A 14500-nucleotide genomic window follows, 5' to 3' on the forward strand; every position below is an offset into this window, starting at 1 on the left:
TGGTAGTGCACACCTGTAATCCCAGCTACTCGGGAGGCTGAGGCAGGAGAATTGCTTTGACACAGGAGGCAGGGGTTGCAGTGAGCCACGATCACACCACTGCACTCTAGCCTGGGCGACAGAGTAAGACTCTGCTCAAAAAAGAAAAAAACAAGGCCTGTAATCCCAGAACTTTGGGGCGCACGGATCACCTGAGGTCAGGATCTCGAGACCAGCCTGGCCAACCAACATGGTGAAACCGCGTCTCTATTAAAAATACAAAAATTAGCCGGGTTTGATGGCGGGTGCCTGTAGGCCCAGCTACTCGGGAGGCTGAGGTGGGAGAATCGCTTGAACCCAGGAGGCAGAGGTTGCAGTGAGCCAAGATCAGGCCACTGCACTCCAGCCTGGGTGACAGAGCGAGACTCCTCAAAAAAAAAAAAAAAAAGTTAACGATTTTAAAAACGATTGAGAGGGAATGTTTAATGTCCCTTGATGTCATTAAGGAAGTACAAGGGAATTTGCTTAGAAGTTGGAAAATGCCCAAGAGTGTGGTAAAACAAAGACTTAGTGACCACCGCCGGTGCTGGCCAGCCGGAGAAGGCTCTGTGGAAGGTTTGGAGGGGAGAGAGGGGCAGCTGGATGCTCTTGGGCCATGGTCACTCCCTGATCTCTGCGCCTCTTCCTCCTGCTCCGGGAGAAATAATGTTTCCCTGGGGGATGAAAAGCATCTCTTTGTGCGGGCTTTAATTGCCATGTTGTTGTGCCAAGGGAGTGAGTGGCAGGCGGGAGCAGCAGCTGGGCACAGCCAATGCCAGGCAGTGGTGCCCACTCCCTCAGGACGGCCCAGCCAGCTGGCTCCTGGGAGCGCTGCCCACCTCTGCCCCCAGCTGGGCGCCTGCAGAGGAACCGACCACCCGTGGGGCTGGGGGAGGTTGGCTGGAGGAGGAGAAAGGGGCAGGCATCTGGGAGGGTCTCAGCCACTCAGAGGCTTATTCATCTCATCCTCCTTTCCCTCCCCCCTTCTTGTTTTTCAGACTGTCAGCATCAATAAGGCCATTAATACGCAGGAAGTGGCTGTAAAGGAAAAACACGCCAGAAATATCCTTTTGGATGTTGCTTGGAAGACCGACCCTGAGGGAGGTCAGCTCATGGGGACTGAGGTCAGGGCCAGGCTGCCTTGCTCAGCTCCAGGAAGGGGCAACCCTGCACAGGCCAGGTCCCTGCAGCTTCTGATGATGGCAGCTTCTCAGAGAGGGCTGGCTGCAGAGACCACAGACCTTCAGGGTGGCAGACACCAAAGAGGCTGTGGAGCCCAGGCCTTTCAACTTGCCAGAGATCCTGCTCCTTTCCTTAAGGACTTAAGCACTCCTTTTTTTCTTTTTCCCAAAGGGGTCTTGCCGTGTTGCCCAGGCTGGAGTGCAATGGCGTGATCATAGCTCACTGCAGCCTCAAACTCCTGGGTTCACGCAATCCTCTCGTCTCAGCCTCCCGAGTAGCTGGGACTACAGGTGTGCACCACTATGCCTGGCTAATTTATTTTATGATTTTTAGAGATGGGGTATTGCTCATTGCCCAAGCTGGCCTCAAGCAATCCTCCCTCCTCTGTAACCCCAAAGTGCTGGAATTACAGGGGAGAGCCACTGCACCTGGCCGACTCAAGCTTTGTAGAACCTCATAGTCACTTGAAAGTTACTTTCCTTTGAGAGACCTCCTGGGGGTCAGGAGGCATCTTCACCTATATTCAAAGCCCTCCAGGTCCTTTCTTTGCCTTTACAGGAACACAGGGACCACTCCCCTGGAGGTTGCATAATCAATAGTTATCTCCTTTTCTGAGCATGAAAGCAAAAAGAAAAAGAGAGTTTTTTTTTTTTTCTTTTTTGAGACAGAGTCCCACTCTGTTGCCCAGGCTGGAGGGCAGTGGCATGTTCTCGGCTCACTGTAACCTCTGCCTCCTGGATTCAAGCGATTCTTGTGCCTCAGCTTCCCAAGTAGCTGGGATGACAGGCGTGTGCCACCACACCCGGCTAATTTTTATAATTTTAGTAGGACCGGGGTTTTGCCATGTTGGCCAGGCTGGCCTTGAACGCCTGGCCTCAGCCTCCTAAAGTGCTGAGATCACAGGTATGAGCCACCATGCCTGGCCGAAAAAAAGAAAGTCTTAGCTTCAGAGGTTGGTTGGCCTTAAACTGAGGCAGGGGCTCTCTACCTTCGTGAACAGGTTCAACCTATGCCAGGGGGAAGAAGACAAGAGCCTTGAAGTGGATTAGGGAATGGGTGACTTGAAAGCCCTCTGTAAGCCCACCACACCCAGGAGCAGCCTGTGGCTTTGTAGAGAGGTGCAGGACCATGCTGGCTGATGAATCCCTAGGAATCTGCCTTTGAGTTGCAGAATCCAGGAACTGAAGCGCTTAATCCCCAAAGGCTGAAGGAGAGAGTCTGCCAGGGGGGTGGCTAAGCTTTTAACTCTCTGTGTGCTGGGCCAGAGCAAGGTGGAGTTCCGGGCAAGCAGAGTTGGGACTTTTTTTTTTTTTTTTTTGAGACAGTCTTGCTCTGTCGCCTAGGCTGGAGTGCAGTGGCATGATCTCAGCTCACCGAAACCTCCGCCTTCCAGGCTCAAGAGATCCACCTGCCTCAACCTCCCAAGTAGCTGGGACCACAGGTGTGTATCACTACCCCTGGCTAATTTTTGTATTTTTAGTAGAGACGGGGTTTTGCCATGTTGCTCAGGCTGGTTTCAAACTCCTGAGCTCAAGCAATCCTCCTGCCTTGGCCTCCCAAAGTGCTGGAATTACAGGCATGAGCCACCGCGCCCAACTTCGGAGGCCGCACCCAGCCTCAGAGGCTGGACTTCTGTCTGCAGTGGGAAGCTTCTCCTCACCTGGGCTCTTGGTTACTGTGTCACAGCCAGGCAAGCCAGAGCAGCTTGTCCCGAAGCCTTCTAGCCTCAACCCCTAGAGGCGACCCTCCAGGTTAGATAGCCAGAGAAGCCCAGCATTGCTTAGTGTGGTATATGAACTGCTGTTTGCTAGAGGGAAAGCAGCTTGCCTTTAGTGGGAAGATGCTTTGGCTGGAATTAGGATGGCGGCTGCAGAACCTCTCTGGGGTAACCCAGAAGTCCAGCCCTGTGCGAGCCTAGCTAGATCTTGCTCTTTTTTTCCCCAGAAAGACACAGGCCCCTTGGTTTCCTGCATCACGTTTGGTACCCTTGCGATGATTCAAAGCAAACCAAGAAAAGCCTTTATTTTAAACGGCCCAGTGGATTTTCTCAGAGGAAATGACTCAGCCCTGACCCTTACCTACGAATAATTTGTGATCAATCTGATAAAAGATATGAGTAAGGGAGAGACAGTTATCATCAGGCAGTGTGCTGTTCAGGACAAGACATGGGTGCAGAGAGGCCAGGCCTGCAGCGGCAGGGTCAGGTCACATGCTGCCGGGAGGCTCCCTGGGAGGAGGGAAGGGGCCCTGCAAGGAGATTCTGACATTCTGCCACTGGAACTCTCGGGCTCACTCTGGGACCTTGAGTGGGGCCTCCATGAGTCTTAGGTCACTTTCTGTTCAATCAAAGGTTGGACAAAGAAGATTTCAGGCCAGGTGTGGTGGCTCATGCCTATAATCCCAGCACTTTGGAAGGTGGAGGCGGGTGGATGACCTGAGGTCAGGAGTTCGAGACCAGCCTGGCCAACATGGTAAAACCCCATCCTACTGAAAAAACAAAAATTAGCCAGGTGTGGTGGCGGGTACCTGTAATCCCAGCTACTTGGGAGGCTGTGGCAGGAGAATCACTTGAACCTGGGAGGCAGAGGTTGCAGTGAGCCGAGATCGCGCCACTGTACTCCAGCCTGGGCAACAAGAGCCAAACTCCGTTTCAAAAAGAAAAAGATTTCAAAGATTTAACAGTCCAGCCCTAACATTCTATGAGTCTCTGATTCATAATTTCTAAATGGTGAATAAATGTTGAAAAATCAACTCCATACAGTAGGGTTTGAAATGCCTAATTAAAGATATCCCAAAGCTTTTGGTTTTTTTTGAGGCAGGGTCATGCACTGTCACCCAGGCTGGAGTGCAGTGACACAATCAGTTGGAGGCTCACTGCAGCCTCCAACTTTTAGGCTCAAGTGATCCTCCCACCTCAGCCTCCTGAGTAGCTGGGACTATAGGCACATGCCATCATGCCTGGCTAATTTTTTATAGAGATGGGGTCTCACTGTGGCCCAGGCTGGTCTTGAACTCCTAGCTAGGCTCAAGCAGTCCTCCCGCTGGGCCTCCCAAAGTGCTGCAATTACAGGCGTGAGCCACCATGCCCAGCACATTTATCTATTATCAGGTCTTTTATCAGCTGCCTTAGATACAAACTGAATAAGCATTAGGAAGTCTGACTTCAGAAATGCTGCTTACACATTTATCACAGATGCCTAAATGGTGAACAGGTTGGCCCGCCACCTTGGTATTCACTCCTGGAGGGCTGGGGACTGAGTCTTATTTTTCTTATTTTCTTTTTTTTCTCCCTGAATGGATTTTACAGGCTTTGACACATACTTGGGGCATAAAAATGCTTATATGTGAAAGAATGCCAGAAAGGTCTCCTTGCGCATTTCAAAGTCAGGGTGCCTGAGCCGGGTGTGGTGGTTCGCACCTGTAATCCCAGCACTTGGGGAGGCCCAGGCAGGAGGATCACATAGCCCAGGAATTCAAGACCAGCCTGGGCAACATAGTGAGACCCATCTCTACAAAAAATAAAAAATTAGCTAAGTGTGTTGGTGCATGCCTGTAGTCCCAGCTACTTGGGAGGCTGAGCAGGGAGGATCACTTAAGCCCAGAAGTTGGAGGCTGCAGTGAGCTATGATTGCACCAATGCACTCCCGACTGGGCAACAGAAGGAGACCCTGTCTCTAAAAAACAAATTAACAAAATTAATTTAAATTTAATAAAATAAAGCCAGGGTCCCCAACTAACTCTGCACTCAGCTTCGGTTTAGGAGGCTGCTCTCAGGAAAAGTAAGCACTGTCCACTGGGAGAAGGAGTGCGGGGAGGCTGGGGGTTGCTGGTCTCTCCTCACGGCTTCCTTGCAGTCTGCAGGGGCTGTGATTTAAGTGGAACCAAAAATTATTTCAGAAATCGCTCCTACACCAAGGCCAGGCGCAGTGGCTCACACCTGTAATCCCAGAACTTTGGGAGGCCAAGGTGGGTGGATCTCTTGAAGCCAGGAGTTCGAGACCAGCCTGAGCATCATGGTGAAACCCCGTCTCTACTAAAAAAACAAAAATTAGCCGGGCATGGTGGCGGGTGCCTGTGATCCCAGCTACTTGGGAGGCTGAGGCACGAGAATCACTTGAACCTGGGAGGTGGAGGTTGCAGTGAGCCAAGATTGTGCCACTGCACTCCAGCCTGGGCGACAGAGCGAGACCCTGTCTAAAAAAAAAAATAGAAAGAAAGAACGAACGAGAGAGAGAGGGAGGGAAGGAAGGAAGGAAGGGAGAGAGAGAAAGAGAGAAAGAAAGAGAGAAAAAGAAAGAAAAGGAAGGAAGGAAGAAAGAAAGAAAGAAAGACAGACTCCTACACCAAAAGCTGATTTTAGCTTCCAGACCCAAACATCTGTTTAAGCCCACCCCTCTCTAAATGAAGATGTCATCGAGGAAAGGAGCTTTATGGTATCTTCCAGTTCAGAAGCAAAATAACATGTGCTCTGGGTGAGTCATTTAGTTTCCTACCTGAGATGAGTCCTTCTGCCCTAAATGACAGTGCACTTGCGACCTGAGCCTTGCTGAGTAAAGCCTAAAGTTCCGGGCACAGAGTTGTCCTAACAACTGACAGTGCCCAGTTACTGGGTCTGTGAATCTTGTTGAAGCACACAATTACAAAAGTGGAAATTCTCTCCTCACTCCAAAAAGAGCTCACTAATGACAGAGATCTGGAATAGCCGAACTTAAAATCATGTGAGGCCAGAGGGACATTTGTTTATTTTTGAGATGGAGTCTCACTCTGTCGCCCAGGCTGGAGTGCAGTGGTGCAATCTTGGCTTACTGCAACCTCCATCTCCCAGGTTCAAGCGATTCTCCTGCCTCAGCCTCCCGAGTAGGTGGGATTACAGGCATGCACCACCATGCCCGGCTAATTTTTGTACTTTTAGTAGAGACGGGGTTTCACCATGTTGGCCAGGCTGGTCTTGATATCCTGACCTCGTGATCTGCCCACCTCGGCCTCCCAGAGTCCTGTGATTACAGCCGTGAGCCACCACGCCCAACCCTGATGGACATTTATTACATGCAAACTGACAACTATCTGCAGAGGGTGGGTGTGTTTAGAATTAGGCCTGGGGAGAAGTGGTTCCAGGATCCCATATATGGGGAATTCAAGGTGTGGAGAGATTGAAGGTGACCCTGAACAGGGCCAGGCAGGTTTATGGAAGAAGTCGGGTGTTCAGGTTTATGGAAAGGGCTTTTGTTGTTGCTGTTGTTGTTGAGGCGGAGTTTTGCTCGTTGCCCAGGCTGGAGTGCAATGGCACGATCTCAGCTCACTGCAATCTTTGCCTCCCAGGTTCAAGCAATTCTCCTGCCTCAGCCTCCCAAGTAGCTGGGATTACAGGCATGCGCCACCACACTGGGCTAATTTTGTATTTTTAGTAGAGATGGGGTTTCACCACATTGGTCAGGCTGATCTCGAACTCTGACCTCAGGTGATCCTCCCGCCTCAGCCTCCCAAAGTGCTGGGATTGGAGGTGTGAGCCACCGCGCTCCACCATGATGGACATTTATTACATGCAAACCAACGACTATCTGCAGGGAGTGGGTGTGTTTGGAATTAGGCCTGGGGAGAAGCGGTTCCAGGATTCCATATATGGGGAATTTAAGGTGTGGAGAGATTGAAGGTGCCCCTGAACAGGGCCAGGTGGGTTTACGGAAGAAGTGGGGTGTTGAGGTTTACAGAAAGGGCATTTTAAACAAAGATTGCTGCTGTCAAGGCAAGCACAAGGCTGGCTAAATGGAAAGGGGCTGGGAAATGCTGCCTGGAGGAGGAGCCAAGGGGTCAAGGTGCAGGACTCCCTGCAGGGACCAAGGTCCTTGACGAGGAGCAGAAGCACACCCTCACTTTTTTTTTGAGATGGAGTCTTGCTCTGTCACCCAGGCTGGAGTGCAGTGGCATGATCCTGGCTCACTGCAACCTCCACCTCCCGGATTCAAGCAATTCTCTTGCCTCAGCCTCCTGAGAAGCTGGGATTACAGGCGCCCACCGCCACGCCCAGCTAATTTTGTATTTTTAGTAGAGATGGAGTTTCGCCGTGTTGGTCAGGCTGATCTTAAACTCCTGAGCTCAGGTGATCCACCCACCTCGGCCCCCCAAAGTGCTGGGATTATAGGCGTGAGTCTCTGCACCTGGCTTGCACACCCTTACTTTTAATAATGCATAAGAAAGAACCTGAGGAAGCCCTCAAATGTTGTTTAAAAGTTAGGTGTCATAAGGCCAGACACAGTGGTTCATGCCTGTAACCCCAGCACTTTGCAAGGCCAAGAGGGGAGGACCACTTGAGGCCAGGAGCTTGAGACCAGCCTGGGCAACATAGCAAGATCTCATCTCTACCAAAAATTTAAAAATTAGCCGGGCACAGTGGTGCATGCCTATAGCCCCAGCTACTTGGGAGGCTGAGGTAGGAGGATTGCCTGAGCCCAGGAGTTCGAGGTTACAGTGAGCTATGATCACACCACTGCACTCCAGTCTGGGTGACAGAGTAAGACCCTATCTCAACCACCACAACAAATAGCTGTAGTTATTCCCGAAGGACACATCATCAACTCAGCATTCTCATAGAAAGGACAACCCAATACCACCGTGGCCTACAGGGTATTTGTGCAAATTAGAAAAAGACACACCTCTCTCTCAAGATGCTTACATCTCGGGAAATTGTCTACTCAAGTGGATTTTATTAAAATAAGTATTCCCATCTGCCCTAAAACTCCCAGAAGGAATGTACAGTTCTATGGTGTCTTAGCTCTGAGCGGCGCTCCCTCCAAGGCACTGCCAACCACGACTTGCACTACTGCTCGGTCCCCTGCAGTGGCTGTGTGCAGGCTTGGTCCCCTGCAGTGGCTGGGTGCAGCCTCTATCCCCTGTGATGGCTGGGTGCAGGCTCAGTCCCCTGCAGTGGCTGGGTGCAGGCTCAGTCCCCTGCAGTGACTGGCAGAGCCCATCCGTTGTTTTCCATAACCCCCCCTCACCGTGCATACTGGGCACCCACCATGAGAAAGGGGCACAGACCTTCTGGTCTGTTGTCAACTGCCTGCCTCTGTCTAGCAATGCAGTGCTCTGCTGGAAGTTCTGCCATGTGTTCCACAAACTCCTCCGAGATGGACACCCGAACGTGAGTTCCTGGGGCTGTGGGGTGGCAGGGAGCCAGGGATCCTTGTGGGGAAAGTGACTGCCTGGGCCACAGAGGCTGCTGTCCTCTCCCACACTGCCCCCTTCTCCTGGCCTTTGGGTTCCCCATTAGAGTTGGGTGAGTCTCCCTCCCATCAGCCTGTCCCCCTGCCCTAGGTTCACCTCCGCCTCTCTCCATCCTCCTTCCCTTTGTCTTTCTTTCCTTCTCCATTCTCTCACAGGCTGTTCTTTTGCCCCTGCAGGTCCTGAAGGACTCTCTGAGATACAGAAATGAATTGAGTGACATGAGCAGGATGTGGGTGAGTTTGGAGATGTACTCAGGAGCCACGTGCTTCTCCTTTCCTTCCTCAGAGGCCACAGAGCAAGGACTGGAGGGTGAAATAAATTCATCTCCTTCAGCTTGTTGAGGATTTCTCCCATGGGTGCCAGAGACGGACTAAGGATGCCCCCAAAGAGTACCATGATATCCATAGTCTTGCCTGGGGTCTCTGGATGCTTCAGGAAAGTTCCAGGGCCTGGGAGCTTCTCCTGCCAATGAAAACTCATAAACTCATGTCACAAAGCTGTCCAAGGTTGGGATCCCTCAGCAGTAGCTACATGGCCATGTTTCCTGCTTTTTTTTTTTTTTTTTTTTGGTAGAGACGGGGTCTTGCTATGCTGCCCAGGCTGGTCTTGAACTCCTGGCCTCAAGTGATCCTCCCACCTCAGCCTCCCAAAGTGCTGGGATCACACACATGAGCCACTGTGCCCAGCCCACAGTTCCTACTTCTCTTCTCCTTCCACTGGTCCCGTTGGAGTCATAGTGCATTGAGAATTAGAATTAGCATACCCAATTCTTAATGCCAGAGCTTTTTCTTTCCTGTTTAGAGATTATCAGTGCTTTAGGATGAGGGGGGAGGTAGGTGGCAATATCACAGTCAATGGAAAAGAGCATTTCTGTACACACACCACAATCACCCCAGATTCTGATGTCCGTGGGTGTGTATATGGAGAGGGGTAATCTGCATTTTGAAGAATCTCTCTTGGCCAGGCGCAGTGGCTCACGCCTGTAATCCTAGCACTTTGGGAGGCCGAGGCAGGCAGATCACCTGAGGCCAGGAGTTTGAGACCAACCTGGCCAACATGGTGAAACCCGGGCTCTATTAAAAATACAAAAATTAGCCGGGTGTGGTGGCGTGTGCCTGTAATCCCAGCTACTCGGGAGGCTGAGGCAGGAGAATCGCTTGAACCTAGGAGGCGAAGGTTGTGGTGAGCCAAGATTGGGCCACTGCACTCCAGCCTGGGTGACAGAGTGAGACTCTGTCTCAAAAAAAAAAAAAAAATCTCCCTGGTTGATTCTGATATGTTCTTTTGCCTCTACCAGTTGAGAACTACTACTTTAGCCTTTTTGCAAAGTCTTACCTGTATCTGTCTGCACCTATAAAATGTTGGCAACTATGTAGTCCTATCTACCTATCATAGGTGAGGAAACACAGGCCCAGAAAGGGAAGCAACTTGTCCTAAAGTCACAAAATTAGGTACCAGAACAAAGTTGAGAGTTGTCCCCAGATTTCCCAACTGTGCGCTAGAAAACGTTCCCTGTAACATGTAAAGCTTAGGTCTTTTTCCTTTTTGTTAGAATTTGCCTGGTATATATTTCTTCATCTTTTTACTTTAAGCATTCCTATATTTTTATGTTTTAGAAATAACACTTATAAATAACATTTGGTTGGATTTTGTGTGGTTTGTGGTGGTTGTTTTTTTATCCAGGATGGTAGTCTTTGTCTTTTAACTGGGCATTTAGTCTATTTACATTTATTATGCTACATGGTATGTTTAGATTTATGTCTCCCATTTTATTCTATGTTTTCTATTTGTCCCATCTGTTCTACTTCTATTTCTCTCATTCCTTGCCTTCTTTTGGATTGGCTGGGTATTTTTTTCTCATTCTGTTTTTTCCTCATTACTATTTGGGAGGTTAAAAAACAAATCTACTTTTTTTGTTTTTGGCATGTTCTCTAATAATTACAAAATGCTTGCTTGTTTTATCTAGGTCTACCTTTCGTATCTTTGTTTCCTGTATAACACAAAGACTTGAGAATATTTTAGTTCCATTCAGTCCCTCAATTTATCTGTTAGCATAACCATGTATTTTGGTTTTGGTTATGTTTATCTTTAAATTCTGTAAGTTATTGTTTTATTTTCCTTGTTTTATTCTGTGCTCTCCATAGACCTTTCATCTGAGATCACTTTCTTTCTGCCTGAATTATTTCCTTTCTAACTTCCATAATTGAGAGCCTACTGGTGGCTGACACTGTGTTTGCTTGTTTAAGGATGTCGTTTTTGGCCAGGCGCAGTGGCTCATGCCTGTAATCCCAGCACTTTGGGAGGCCGAGGCGGGCGGATCACGAGGTCAGGAGATCGAGACCATCCTGGCTAACACGGTGAAACCCCCGTCTCTACTAAAAAAATACAGAAAATTAGCCGGGCGTGGTGGTGGGTGCCTGTAGTCCCAGCTACTCAGGAGGCTGAGGCAGGAGAACGGCGTGAACCCGGGAGGCGGAGTTCACAGTGAGCCGAGATCGCACCACTGCACTCCAGCCTAGGTGACAGAGAGAGACTTCGTCTCAAAAAAAAACAAAAAAAAAACAAAAAAAAAGAATGTCTTTTTTTTTTTTTTTTTTTTTTTTTTTAGAGACAGAGTCTTGTTCTGTTGCCTGGGCCAGAGTACACTGGCATAATCTCAGCTCACTGCAACCTCCGCCACCCAGGTTGAAGCGATTCTCCTGCCTCAGCCTCCCGAGTAGCTAGAATTACAGTGCCTACCACCACACCCAGCTAATTTTTATATTTTAGTGGAGACACGGTTTTGCCATGTTGGCCAGGCTGGTCTCGAACTCCTGACCTCAAGTGATCTTCCCTCCTCGGCCTCCCAAAGTGTTGGGATTACAGGCATCAGCCATCGCGCCCAGCCCCTTCTCAGATTTTGGCTAGACCTGTGTCAGACTTTCTCATCCTACCCCTCATGTCTCTAAACCACTCTTTCAGTTTTTTCTACCTATTTGTCTTTGCTGTATTCTGGATAATTTTTATCAACTCTAGCCTTCAGTTTGCCTCCTCTCCAGTTGGGTCTAATGTGTTATTAAGCTTCTCCATAAGGTTTTCAATTTCATTTAGTACAGTTTTCTTTTCTTTTCTTTTCTTCTTCTTCTTCTTCTTTTTTTTTTTTCTTTAAGACAGAGTTTTGCTCTTGTTGCCCAGGCTGGAGGGCAATGGCACGATCTCTGCTCACGCAACCTCCACCTCCCAGGTTCAAGTGATTCTCCTGTCTCAGCCTCCCAAGTAGCTGGGATTACAGGCATGTGCCACCACGCCCAGCTAATTTTGTATGTTTAGTAGAGATGGGGTTTCACCATGTTGGCTAGGCTGGTTTCGAACTCCTAACCTCAGGTGATCCAATGCCTCAGCCTCTCAAATTGCTAGGATTACAGGCATGAGCCACCACACCTGGCCCAATTAGTACAGTTTTCATTTCTGAAGTTCTATTTATTTATTTATTTTCAAATCTGCTTGTTTTTTGCGGGGGGAGGTGGTTGTTGTTGCTGTTTGAGACAGGGTCTCACTCTGTCACCCAGGCTGGAGTGCAGTGGCGCGATCATGGCTTATTGCAGCCTCAACCTCCTGAGCTCAGGTGATTCTTCCACCTCAGCCTCCCAAGTAGCTGGGAAAACAGGTGTGCACCACCAAACCCAGCTAATTTTTGTAGACGCAGGTTTTCGCCATGTTGCCAAGGGTGGTCTCAAACTCCTGGGCTTAAGCGATCTGCCACCTCAGCCTCCCAAAGCACTGGGATTACAGGCAGGAGGAGCCACTGTGTCTGGCCCTGCTTCTCCTCCTTTACAATTTATTATGCCCTGCATGTATTTTGAAACAGTCTCTTATTTCTTTAGATATATGAACCAAAGTCATCTCATATATATTTTGTAATTCTATTATCTAAAGTCTTTAGAGATTTGTTTCTGTCCTCCGTCCCTTTTGGTGCATTTTGCCCATGCTGTGTAGTTTTCTTTATGTTCGGTTATTTTCTACCCTAAGCTGCTCATCTTCCTTGGAATTGTATCTGTGGAGAATTCTTTGAAGTCTGTAATGAAGGCAGGTTCCTCCAGAGAGAACTGGCATTTGCTTCGATTGAGATCACTCGAAATTAAATTCTCAGCTTAAGGTTTTGTGAGTTTAGGGCAGATTTTCCTTCCCCAATCACAGCGGTGATTTGAGGCGGTAGAATTCTTCATAGTCCTTAGGGAGGACTTCCTCAGTGCAGGAGTACAAGCGTTTGTTACTTTATTATTTATCTTTACTTCCCCTATACCAAGGAGGCAGTCTTTTGTGTGTGTGTTGGTGGTGGTGGTGGTGTTTTGAGACAGTTTCTTGCTCTGTCACCAAGGCTGGAGGTATGGTGACATGATCACAGCTCACTGCAGCCTCAACTTCCTGGGCTCAAGTGATCCTCCCACTTCAGCCTCCTGAATAGCTGAGACCACAGGTGCACACCACCATGCCCAGCTAATTTTTTAATTTTTTGTAGAGATGGGGTTTCACCATGTTGGCCAGGCTGGTCTCAAATTCCTGAGCTCAAGCAATCCTCCCTCCTCGGCCTCCCAAAGTGCTGGGATTACAGGCATGAGCCACTGCACCTGGCCAGACTCAACATTCTTAAGTAGGAAGCTTTGTCCAGAATTTATCAAAGGCAGTCCTTATGTTTGTACAAAAGATTGTGCTATAAGGAATGTTCATTGAAATGGTTTATCATAGCAAAAATTTCAACTGGTTTGAATTGGCTTCAGCTCATTTGAATTTATTGAGTCAGTTCAATAAATTACAATAGTACTGGTCAGTCACTAAAAATAATGAAAGAAAGTTGAAGAAGTTGAATAAAATTGCAGCATATTAAGCAAGAAAAATAGATTGATTCTATTTTACATTTAAGAATAAAGGTAGATGGCTGGGTGCGGTGGCTCACGCCTGTAATCCCAGCACTTTGGGAGGCAGAGGCGGGCAGATCACCTGAGATCAGAAGTTCGAGACTAGTCTGGCCAATATGGTGAAACCCCATCTCTACTAAAAACTACAAAAATTAGCTGGGCGTGGTGGCTCACACCTGTAGTGTAATCCTAGCCTTTTGGGAGGCCAAAGCAGGTGGATCACTCAAGGCCAGGAGTTTGAGACCAGCCTGGGCAACATGGTGAAACCATATCTCTAGTAAAAATACAAAAATTGACCAGGCGTGGTGGTGCGTGCCTGTAATCCCAGCTACTCGGGAGGCTGAGGCAGGAGAATCACTTGAACCCAGGAGGTGGAGGCTGCAGTGAGCCGAGATCATGCCACTGCACTCCAGCCTGGGCAACAGAGCTAGACCCCATCTCTAAATAAATAAAATAAAGGGGAGAAAAAAAAGAAGATAGATTCTTTACCAGAGAATTCCTGGCTGCAGATCTCTCAACTGTTATGTTCTTGTTGTTGACTCTGTTTCCCCTCCTCTTCCTAAAAGGGCCACCTGAGCGAGGGGTATGGCCAGCTGTGCAGCATCTACCTGAAACTGCTAAGAACCAAGATGGAGTACCACACCAAAGTGAGTCTCTGCGGACAGTTCTGCCGCCACCGCCGCCTCCCCTGCTCCATCCCTTCAACCCCTCCCTGGGCTCATTTGTCAGCTCTTTCAGGTAATAGACAGCCCAGGCTTCTGAGGAAGTGTGCACATCATGTACCCAAGCTGTGAGAGAGGAAAGCCACTGCCAGGCCCACGGGGTGTGACGAAGGCTGGGATTTTGGCCCGTGTCTTCTGCACCCTTTGTTCCCCATTTTGCAGCTAGAAAGAAACCTGGCCAGGCACGGTGGCTCACACCTATAATCCTAGCTCTTTCGAAGGCCCAGGCGGATGGATCACCCAAGGTCAGGGGTTCAAGACTGGCCTGGACAACATGGCAAAACCCCGTCTCTACTAAAATTACAAAAATTACCCATGGTGGTGATGCATGCCTGTAGTCCCAGCTACTCGGGAGGCTGAGGCAGGAGAATCGCTTGAACCTGAGACCAGGAGGCAGAGGTTGCAGTGAGCCAAAACCATGCCACTGCACTCCAGCCTGGGAGACAAAATGAGACTCTGTCT

General features: G+C 49.0%; 1 protein-coding gene across 4 annotated transcripts in view; it reads left to right on the plus strand.

Moving 5' to 3' along the window:
- The window catches only part of LOC129398241 (huntingtin-interacting protein 1-like), a 79694-nt gene that overhangs the window by 12164 nt on the left and 53030 nt on the right, over nt 1-14500 (plus strand). For all 4 annotated transcript variants that reach the window (XM_063605822.1, XM_063605824.1, XM_063605825.1 and 1 more), the window contains exons 2-5: nt 1017-1080; nt 8196-8338; nt 8598-8654; nt 13883-13963. In XM_063605822.1, the coding sequence (XP_063461892.1) occupies nt 1017-1080; nt 8196-8338; nt 8598-8654; nt 13883-13963 (345 nt within the window). The remainder of the gene's footprint in view (nt 1-1016; nt 1081-8195; nt 8339-8597; nt 8655-13882; nt 13964-14500) is intronic.

Source organism: Pan paniscus, chromosome 6 (assembly GCF_029289425.2).
Source record: "Pan paniscus chromosome 6, NHGRI_mPanPan1-v2.0_pri, whole genome shotgun sequence".
Lineage (NCBI taxonomy): Eukaryota > Metazoa > Chordata > Mammalia > Primates > Hominidae > Pan > Pan paniscus.